The sequence below is a fragment of the Cervus elaphus genome, chromosome 9, assembly GCF_910594005.1.
Source record: "Cervus elaphus chromosome 9, mCerEla1.1, whole genome shotgun sequence".
NCBI lineage: Eukaryota > Metazoa > Chordata > Mammalia > Artiodactyla > Cervidae > Cervus > Cervus elaphus.
The window spans coordinates 19,735,456-19,746,624 of record NC_057823.1 but is presented as its reverse complement, the minus strand read 5'-3'; the positions used below and the strand labels follow the sequence as shown (position 1 = coordinate 19,746,624).

The 11,169-nt window shown below is 52.3% G+C and overlaps 1 protein-coding gene and 1 non-coding gene across 2 annotated transcripts in view; one reads left to right on the top strand and one right to left on the bottom strand.

The window, feature by feature from the left end:
- Nucleotides 1–123: 123 nt before the first annotated feature.
- The window catches only part of MYO1F (myosin IF), a 39,926-nt gene continuing 28,880 nt past the window's right edge, over nt 124–11,169 (top strand). Inside the window, exon 1 of the mRNA XM_043911740.1 lies at nt 124–402. Coding sequence (XP_043767675.1) covers nt 400–402 — 3 coding nt within the window. The 5' untranslated portion in view covers nt 124–399. The remainder of the gene's footprint in view (nt 403–11,169) is intronic.
- LOC122701111 lies at nt 7,972–8,079 on the bottom strand. Its single transcript, XR_006342959.1, has one exon. It is a non-coding gene; the product is annotated as a U6 spliceosomal RNA (small nuclear RNA).

Below are 11,169 nucleotides of genomic sequence, written 5' to 3'. Positions count from 1 at the left end.
CCAGCTGACCCTTGTCCCGCTTGCTGTAGCCGAGTCCCCGGGGAACGGGGGGCGGGGGGCGCGAGGGGGTTGGAGACGCGGTTTCCTGGGGTCTGGCAGCTGCTGCCTTCCATCCTTAACCTCTCCCTTCAGGCTGCGGGCCCCAGACCCGCAGCTCCCTCGGGCCCCGTCTGGGCGCTCTCCCCGCCCCCAGGCTCAGCTTCCCTCCCCGGTAGCCGCGGGCCCCTCCCGCCAAAGGAAGTGAGAAGGGGGCTGTTGTAAGAGGAACTAGGGCCGGGAGTCTGCCGGAGGAGCAGGAGCAGGGCCATGCCCGAGCTGCCCCCAGGAGCCTCCTGAGCCTGTACCCCTCCCACGACCCCTCCAGGCACCTCCCCAGGGACCCAGACACCAGCCCCCACCATGGTAAGTCATTCAGGGTGGGCCCTGAAGTGCCGCAGTCGGGGGCACCAGTCAGATGGAAGTGTCTAGAGGCCGCCACCAGAAAGTGGGACCATGGGAATGGGCACAGCAGACCCTCTGGGATTCTGCCGTACAACTCAGGTGCTCCAAGCATCCCACACCGGGCACCAAGCTCCCACTGGATGGTGGACAAGATGCCAGGGTGGGGATGGGGCACCAAGGACGGAGCAGTAACCGGAGGACAGAAGATGGTTTTGAAGGCTCACACAGTGCCTGCAGGTGCAGGGACAAACCCCTTTCCTGGGGTGTGGGGAACCCAGTTCCCAGCCGAGTTTGGTGCCTCATCTCCCTGTGTGGCCTTGGGCCAGTCACTTCCCCCTCTGCAGGCCTCAGTTCCCACGCATGTCATATTTGGAAGTCTCTCAGGATGTGGAAGGTGTCTGGGGGAACCTTCAGAGGGTCTTGGGATCCAGCCTCTCTGAGCCCACCACAGTTGGGAGAGAAAGCTGGGTCAAGTGGGTGGTGGGTTGCCATGACGGTGGCATGCCGGCGTCCCAGTGTGGGTGCCAGGGTGGTTTGGCGTAGTCATCACAGAAGCGGGAGTGGGTGAGATGAAACCTGTCCATACCACCATGCTCCTGCTGGAGGGTGGCAGGGAAAAAAACACTGCACCCAGAAGCATCACCGCCTGGTGAGACTGAGGTCTGATGATGACTGTGGTGATAAGGTTGTAGAGACAGTCATGGTCCTCGGTCTAGATCCAGTAGCATCATGTCACACGCATGAAGAGGAGACTTGGCTGGCTATAAATGTCACACCTCTGTCCCCCGCAGCCAAAGTTCCATGGTTCTGCAAGCCACTTCAGCTTTCATTTTTTGTCAACCTGTCCATTAGGGCGTGTGGCTGGGGACAGTCACAGGGCTAAGAGTGACAACTGCAGGGTTCCTGGCAGTTGCTGCAATGTGGAGGCAGGGATTGCGAGATCACCCTATTTCAGAAAGCCAGTGATAAATGGGGCATCACGGGCCACGGACCCCTCTGGTTAACCCACAAGCAAACCATCAGCTAGAGCTCTGGGCTTGAGATGGAAGCCCTTCCAAGACTGAGCGGGGCCAGGAAGACTCCTTGATCAAAGAAACACAGGAAATAATTTGCTACTTGAGAGAAAAGCAACCCCTCCCAAGGAAACCGTGTGAAATGCTGAGTCAATGATTTGCTTGGCCAACCAGGTCTGGGAAGGGAGAAACTCACCCAAGAGGATCACAAATTAAAAAAAAAAAAAAAAAAGAGTGTAATTTATCCATGAGGTTAATACCTCTGTCTAGGGGTGCTGGATGCCAGAAAGAGTGTTGAAAGAGTCAGTGAAATGATGTTTGTCAAGCGCTTCACAGAGCACATAATATGCTCCATACGCAGCAGCAGCCATTGTGGGTGATGCATATTCATGATGGGAGTTAGCCATGGTGATGGATGGATGTGGCTTCGTTCTTGGTTCCTGTGGAAGAGTTGGGTTGTTGACGTCATTGTTCATGACAGTGGTTGCTGTCTGCTGTCCCATGTCGGTGGTGTGGTGGTGGCAGGGATGGCTGCTTTTAGTGCCAGCTAGTGTTGAATATTGGTGGCTGGCGGTTGCTTGTTTTCCTCTGGAGGGTTGATCTCTAGAATAATGGCAGTTGGTCATCGTTTGAAGTTGGGTGGTGACAGTGATGTTCATTTGCTCTTGGTCATTCATTGATGATTTGGGTGACTGTCTTGGGACTGGTGGTGATGCACTGTTGGTCTGGAAAGGGGTATGACTGAATGCTGAACTTCCTAGGTGGCTCAGTGCTAAAGAATCTGTTTGCCAACACAGGACACTGTGTTCGATCCCTGGGTCAGGGAGATCCCCTGGAGAAGGAACTAGCAACCCATTCCAGTATTCTTGCCTGGAAAATCCCTTTTACAGAGAAGCCTGGCAGGCTACAGTCCACAGCGTCGCAGAAGAGTCTGTGACTGCTAGTTACGATTTAGTGACTAGAGAACAACTGACCGCCGCTTCAATGGTGGTAGGTTACATGTGGTTGTTGACGGCTACTATTGTGATTGTGGTTGTTACTGTCGATGGTGATTGGTTATTATGGGTTGTTGGTGCCGGTGGTAATGATTGCTGATGGTGGTGAGTGATGGTAAGGAAATGGGTAGTGGAATCCTTCGTTCTTCTGTTTGATGTTAGCTGGCATTAAGGTTATCAGCAGTTTCTGTTCGACTTCGGCTCAGGGGCAGGTAAAGGCAGCAATTGGTTGTCCTCAGTTGATAATGGTGGTGACATGAGAGTAATGGTGGTTGTTTTGAAAGTATAGACGTGAAGCCGAGAGACCAGTAATGTGGCTGCTTGAGCCAGGGGCGGCAGTCACGGGGATGGACAGAAAAGGCTGGAGGCCAAGAGAGAGTGAAGGAAAAAGATGCTAGGAGGACAAGGACCCCCAGATGTTGGAGAATGGCCTCTGGTTAGGGCCAAAGAAGCCTGAGACACCCCTCCCAAGGGAGGGGGAGACCTGAGAGCCGTTGGAGGTGAGAATGTTGGTTGCATAGGGTAGAGATACAGGGTGTGTCCCCAGAGCCCCACAGAGCAGGACCCAGGTGCCAAGGGCACAACAGGGGGCCAGGGTGGGGCCAGGGGCTGAGGGCGGCTCCTGCAAGCCCCTGCCACAGCAGCTTCACCTCACCACCAGCTGGCAACCACAGCACGCAGGACCCCGGCGAGGAAGGAAGTGGCTGCTTCGTTGTTCTCTCCAGTCTGAGGCTCTGCTCATCACCACCCAGGAGCAGGGAGGCCAGAGCAGTTGGTGCAGATTGCAAAAGCTCGCTCCTCCAGCCCTTCTCCTCCTGGCCTTGTGTCCCGAGCCTGTGGGATTGGCCAGCTTAAGGTTGCTGCTGCTGCTGCCACTGGCGATGGGGAGAGAGGCTAGTGTTTCCTCTTGACAAGCTTCGCCTCGTTGAATCTGCACAGCTGCCCATGAGGCCCATAGTCCTCAATATTCCCATTTGCCCAATGAGAAAACAGAGGCAGGGAGATTCGGCAAGTGGCCAGAAACCCCAAGATAGTAGAGGATTTCAACCAGTGATCCCCAAGGTCACACTTTGTACAGCCACCTTGATCGACAACCTCTTCCTCCTCCGTCCAGGTGAGAGGCCACCTGAAGGTGTGGGCTGACTCCTATAGCCTAGCTTTTAATTCAAGCAACTAGAATCCTGGTGTCCCACATGCACCCAAGGCCTTCTGGCCCATTGCTCCTGCTGCCACCACTGACAACATTCTGAAACATTCACATTTCAAGGTCTGTCTCCTACAGGAAGCCTGCTCTGATTGCCTCAGCCTCCTACAGGAAGCCCTCTCTGATTGCCTCAGTTCTTCTTCGTGCAGTCTGATTGGGATCACTGTCTCCCCTGCACAACTCGTTTCTGAGCTACTCAAGAGCAGAGTCTAGTCCTGGTCCCCACAGACCTCCATGCATAGTAGGAGTTCAGAAAGTGTTTTCACTACAGGGCTCCAATTCCCCAACCCTTGGTTCTCCCTTCTTTGGCACCAGGGAAGCTGCAACCCCATGCCCCCTCTGCTGTAAGGGGGGAGCCTCTCTAAAGAGCTGAAGTTAGAAAATATGTTCTCTTTTCCGTCCCAGTCACCTCACGCCCCTGACTATCTTTCACAAGAACTCCAGCCTGTTGAGTCATATCTGACTTGTGGTCAACTGTGACCACAGCTCTCTGTTACACCCTCACCCCCAAGGGAGGAACAAACAGCTTCAACTTGACCCTCGGAGACTTGGGGGACACAAAGAGATGGATACCAATGGCACAGGGTAGGAGGTAGTCTTATCGAAATGACACTTCATTCATTTATTCATTCAACAAGGCTATGTTGACCAGCTCCTCTATATTATCAAACACTGACCACTTTCACTAAATGCTCTTGGGGACACTGGCTACCATTTCCTGAGGCAACCCAGTGGATCTTTTCTCAGCACTGGCTTGTTTATTTTCCCCAGCAAGCCCACGGAGGAGATTTATTATGGCACCCGTTCTACAGATGGGGCAACTGAGGCTTGGAGATGTGAAGTGGCCTTCCTGGAGTCCCATAGCCAAGTGTCAAGCCAGGCCTCACACCCAGTTCATCCCTTGCCAAAATTCTCAACTCTCCTCCCTCACACTGTACCCCCTTGAGCAAAACCTCTCTCTCCGTCACAAACAACCCATGGGTTTTTTGTGTGATGGTGTAGAACTCGGCTGGATCCGGGGGTCCCAGCTTCCTGGGGCTGGACACAGAAGGAGGGGCTGCTAGAGGCAGAGGCCCACTCCACTGGGTGGGGAAAGGAGGGAGGGACAGGAAGAGGAACCAAGTTCTAGGGGCCAGGAGAGCCAGCCAGACACAGCCGGCCTCAGGGCCTCTGACCTCAGAGAAAGGAAGTGGCCTGTAGTCTCAGCTGAGCCCAAGGGGGGTCCCAAGAGTATGGAGATCAGGATGACCCCAAAAAGGAAACCCTGGACAGGACCATACATGTCTCCTCCCCATCCTCATCTGACCTATATAGCACCAACCCTGGCCATTCCCAACACAGACCCGGCTTCCCTTTCAGCTGTGTGACCTTAGGGAGGACACTTAACCTCTCTCTCCGGGCCATAGTTTTCTCTTTCGCAAGATGGACCTAATCAGAGTACTGACCCAGGCGTGTGCCCAGAGGATGCGATGAGATAATTCACGGAAAAAGCTTAGACCAGTGTCTGGCACAAAATAAGTGCCAGTGGGGTGTGAACTTTTGTTACGTATTGTTGTTCCCGGTTACCATAGTTACCACCCACGCCTCACCCTTTGAGGTCTTCAGAGAGAGAATCCACTTCCAGTTCACCCACCCAAACTCCCCACCCCGACTCAGGAAAACTGCAGCCCCACCAGGTCCCTGAATGACACCACTTCATCCCCTGTATTTAAAATTTCATTTAAAATTTTGCTTTTCTCACCAACACACTAGCTGGTCTCCTTATTTTAAAAACAGAAAATACACTCCCCTGACCCCTCCTTTCCCACAAAGCCTCTTTCCCTCTTCCCGTTCTTGGCCAGACTGTCCAAAAGCAGTCCTCTCTCCCTGTCTATACCTCCTGACCTCCCAAGTTGACTCCTGACCCTGAGGTGTCCATGGGGGGACCCTCTGAGCCTCCAGTGAGCGTGAAGTTCTTTAGCAGCTGGGGGTCCAGTCGATAGCTCCCTGCTTCTCCCAACTGGCCATCCCAGGTCCTGGCTGCCTCCAAACTCAGCCTCTGCTGTGGGATGCTTGCTAACCCCTCCACGCTGCTGTTTCCGAAACCTTGTCCTCCCCCACCTACCCTTCCTGCTGTATCCCAGGGTTCTCAGAGCATCACACCCAGTTGCTGTTGCTCAGTCGCTGCCTTGTCCGTCTCTTTGTGACCCCATGGACTGTAGCCCACCAGGCTCCTCTGTCCATGGGGTTTTCCAAGCAAGAATACTGGAGTGAGTTGCCATCTCCTTCTCCAGGGGATCTTCCCAACCCAGGGAGAGAACCCACGTCTCCTGTATCGGCAGGCGGATTCTTTACCACTGAGCCACCTGGGAAGCCCATCACACCCAGCACCTGCTTCTTGTACCAAACATCTCAGCAGGCCCCCTTGAAACACTGAAATGAAATTCACATGCAACAAATCACACTAACTTCCATCTTTCAGAAACATTGAATGTGGTCCCCTGCAAGGCCAGGAGAGAGTCATTTAGGATAAAATGTGCATGGAAAGATGAAAGTGCTCAGGCCAGTGGCCCAAGAACTCTCACCAGAGTGGCCAGGTGCTAACACCTCAACACAGGTGTGTCCCAGCCAGCGAGACAGCCCCACCCCCCACCACCCCAAGTAGGACACATTAACCTCACGAGCAACGTAAGCTTCTAAACACTGGATGCTTCTTTCTTTTTCTTAAATTAATTACGCTACCTATTTATGGCTACGCTGGGTCTTTGTTGCTGCTTGTGGGCTTTCTCTAGTTGCAGTGAGCAGGGGCTAATCTTCGCTGAGGTGCACAGGATTCCCATTGTGGCCGCTTCTCTTGTTGCAGAGCACAGACTCTAGGGTATGCAGACTTTAGTAGCTGTAGAGCGAGCTTAGTTGCCCCACCGCAAGTGGGATCTTAGTTCCCAGATCAGGGATCAAACCTGTGTCCCCTGCATTGGCAAGCGGATTCTTAACCGCTTAGTTAAGAATAGTCCTTAGTCCTCCCACAATTCTTAAAGCACCCTGAGGAGCAGTATAACCCCAGATAGCACTCACAACATCTAGATCGGGGATGGGGTTATGGAAAGGGATGCCCAGAGAGTTGGCAGATCTAGAGGGAGCACTTGACCTGGCCTGGAATCAGGGAGGTCTTCTTGGAGGAGGTGTCACCTGAGCCGCGTCTTAAGGCAAAGATTGGCTTTTCTTTTTTTTTTTTTTTGGCTGCACTGAGTCCTTGCTGCTGCATGTATGCTTTCTCTAGTTGCCACGAGCGGGGGCTACTCACCAGTTGAGGTACAAGGCCTTCTCATTGTGGTGGCTTCTCTTGTTGCAGAGCACAGGCTCTAGGCACACAGGCTTCAGGAGTCGCAGCAAGCAGACTCAGGAGTTGTGGCGCACAGGCTGAGTTGCTCTGCAGCCTGTGGGATCTTCCCAGGCCAGGGATTGAACCTGTGTCCCCCACATTGGTTGGTGGGTTATTAACCACTGGACCAGTAGGAAAGTCCCTAGACTGGCATTGTTAACCAGGCAGGAAGGATGTTCTGGGCAGAGGGCTCAACATCTGCAAAGACTTAGAGGCAAGGGAGTGAGGAACTGAAAGAGTTCTTCCTAAAGTCCTAGGTTACTGGCACAGACTAGGTGCTCAAGAAATCTCTGTGGAGTGGCTGCATGGGGACGGCAGTGATGGGAAGCCGCCAACAGAGAGATGGGGTCATAATTGCCATTGGAAAAATTCACACTTGGGACTTCCCTGGTGATCCAGTGGTTAGGACTGCACTTCCAATGCAGGGGGCATGGGTTAAATCCCTAGTCAGGGAACTGAAGTCGCAGATCTGCATGGCACAGCCAATAAATAAACTAAATAACAGTAAGGATAATAAAATAGTGTTCTTTTTTATTTATTTTTTATTTTTTTTAATTAATTTATTTTATTTGGAAGCTAATTACTTTACAATATTGTAGTGGTTTTTGCCATACATTGGCATGAATCAGCCATGGGTGTACATGTGTTCCCCATCCTGACCCTCCCTCCCACCTCCCTCCCCATCCCATCCCTCAGGGTCATCCCAGTGCACCAGCCCTGAGCACCCTGTCTCATGCATCAAACCCGGACTGGCGATCTGTTTCACATATGATAATATACATGTTTCAGTGCTATTCTCTCAAATCATCCCACCCTTGCCTTCTCCCACAGAGTCTGAAAGACTGTTCTTTACATTTGTGTCTCTTCTGCTGTCTCGCATATAGGGTCATCATTACCATCTTTCTGATTCCATATGTGTGCGTTAGTATACTGTATTGGTGTTTTTCTTTCTAACTTAAAAATATGGACTGCTTCACGAATTTGCGTGTCATCCTTGCACAAGGGCCATAGCTAATCTTCTCTGTATCGCTCCAATTTTAGTATATGTGCTGCCAAAGCAGGCACTCCATATGTATCTTTTTATTTACTACATGTGTGTGCTAAGTTGCTTCAGTCACATCCAACTCGTTGCGACCCCGTGGACTGTAACCCATCAGGCTCCTCTGCCCATGGGATTCTCAAGGCAAGAATACTGGAGTGGGTTGCCATGCCCTTCTCCATGTTCTTTTTTAAAAAAGAAAGAAAAATTCACTCTCAATAATCAGGCTAGAAGCAGTCTCAGGGGCTCCAGCCCTGCCCCTTCCTCCCCCCTACCCTCCCCGAAACACTCCCTCCTCTGCTTTCTCTTCCTGCTTCAGTCACACCTCTGTACTTGCCCTGGCAGTTCACTCTGTCTGCTGAACCTTTTCTCTCTGTACTTGATCAAAACCCTTCTCAGCTTTCACACACCATCCCCAAAGCCCCCTGGAGCCCAGCCACTCACGAATGTAGATGCAAAAACCTGGCCTTTGCTGTCAGATGACCCGGGATTTGAACCCCACGTCCTTGGAACCAGGTTAGCTGCATCCTTAGTCAAGGGTCAAATCCCTCTCAGGCCCCAATCTCCTTCCCAGACTTTACGGCACTGAGCTAGACGATTGCCAACAGTATGGGTGACATCTTGCAGGGCTGAGTCCCTTCACTGCTCACCTGAAACTATCACAACATTGTTTGTTAATCAGCTATACCCCAATGCAAAATAAGTTTAAAAACAAAAAATTAGCAACACCTGCCTCCAGCATCGGGCGTGTCATAGATGCTCGGTGAATGTTAATTCTGTCAAGTGTCCCTCTTCCGGGAACCCTTCCCCTTCCCCACTTTGTTCCCCCAAAGCAGTTAATCTCTCTTTTCAACCCTGGGAAGTAAGGCTGCTCCTCCCATTTTACAGATGAAGTCATTGAGGCTCAGAGCAATGTTAGGTCACACAGGATCAGAACCCAGATCTAACCCACACCCAAAACTGGGCTGATTTAATGTCTCTGGATATTCTTCCATGAATCCCTGCCCCACCCCCCCACCTCAGAGACTGTCAGCATGACCAGAATCTGAGCTAGCACCTCCCCTGCTCAGGAACCTTCTATGGCTCCCCAGTTCCCCCTGGGGAGCACTGGGGAGAGACTGGATTCTCATCTACCTCTGCCCTGGAGTTGCCCACACTGACCCTCCCGCTTGATCTCCGCCTGAATCCCCTCCCAGATGGGCCCAGCACACGATCTCCACTCCCCTGGCAAGTCCTGGTCATCTTTGAAGACCTGACTTTGGTTCCCAGTATCTTTGCTCTTGAGTTTCCCAAGTGGTGCTAGTGGTAAAGAACCTGCCTGCCAATACAGGGGACATAGGGGCTGCAGGTTCGATCCCTGGGTCAGGGTGATCCCCTGGAGGAGGGCTTGGGAACCCACTTGAATATTCTTGTCTGGAGAATCCCATAGACAGAGGACCTGGTGAGCTACAGTCCATAGAGTTGCAAAGAGTCGGACGTGACTGAAGCGTCTTATCACATATGCATCTTTGTTCTTGGGGGCTTCCTCTGAAGCTGGGTTTCTTTCTTTGCCCTTGTCCCTTGCCAGGTCCTCCCTGCGGGGGCTGAGAAAGGACTTAGTCCAAATCCCTGCCCTCCAGGGGCTCCAGGTCTGGTGGGTGTGGGGATTCCTTCAGGAGAGAGACCTTGTCTGAGCATGAGTTACCAGCTAGGAGAGCTCCACCACTCTGTGCCCGATCCCTCTGTGACAGGGTATATTGAACAGAGGCAGAGAGTGCCTGAGAGAGCCAGTGTGCTGAAGTGTTTAAGGTGCTGGATGACCTCAGCTGGTCTAAGAGGAGAGAGCATTCCTGGCAGGCTTCCTGGAGAAGGAGTTTAAATGGGGAACTTGTGTCTGAGTCTCCTCCTTGCCTTGAGACCGAAGAAAGGTGTCAGCTGATGAAAAGCTGAGGGAGAAAATTAAAAGGGAAAGTGGGAGCTTGGAATGTGCCGGAACTGACTCTCTAAGGATGGAGACCATGGCAGGGGTGGTGGGAAGCCTGGGGGAGCTGAGGACCAAGGTCACAGCAGGGCACTGAGGCAGAGATCACAGACACATGGTGACTGAGAGAATCTCAGGGCGACGGGCTAGGAGGACCCCAAGGTAGGAGGAAGCAAGTGGGGGGAAGAAGGTCACCTTGAGGTGGAAACATTGTTGTTCAGTCATTCAGTCATGTCTGATTTCTTTGTGACCCCATGGACTGCAGCTCACCAGGCTTTCCTGTCCTTCACTATCCCCCAGAGTTTGTTCAAACTCATGTCTGTTGAGTCGGTGATGCCATCCAACCATCTCATCCTCTGCCGCCCCCTTCTCCTTTTGCTTTCAATCTTTCTTAGATCAGAGTCTTTTCCAATGAGTCAGCTCTTCACATCAGGTGGCCAAAGTGTTGAAGCTTCAGTTTCAGCATCAGTCCTTCCAATGAATATTCAGGGTTGATATCCTTTAGGATTGACTAGTTTGATCTCCTTGCTGTCCAAAGGATTCTCAAGAGTCTTCTCCAGCAGCACAGTTCGAAAGCATCAACTCTTCAGGACTCACCCTTCTTTATGGTCCAATTCTCACATCCATACATGACTATTGGAAAAACCACAGCTTTTGACTATACGGAAATTTGCCAGCAAAGTGATGTCTCTGCTTTTTAATACACTGTTCGTCATACCTTTTCTTCCAAGGAGCAAGCGTCTTGGGTCAAATGCCAGGGAAAAGTCAGGAACTCAGCCTGGGCCAAGGGAGGGAGAGATGGGCTGGGGATGTGAGAGAGAGGGTGGGTGAGCTCCCCCATCAAGCCTTCCCTGATGCCCTCCTCCCCTCCCACAGTTGCCAGATCCCCAAGCACACTCTGCCCCACTGGGCCAGGCATCACCCTCTGCTCCATGGCAAGGGGATACAAAGTGGAGGGATGCTGGTACCCAAAGAGAGAGGACTGAGAGACATATCCAAGCTGTCATTCTGTCTGTCCTCCTCTTTTGGGACTAGACCTTGTCTCCCTCTCCTGTAGTCCCTGAGATGGGGAAGGAGGGAGGGAGGTGGCAGGTGGGCAAGGGGACAGCATCAGAAGCTGATGATGCAGGTGAGCCAGGTGGGAAGGGGAGGAGTG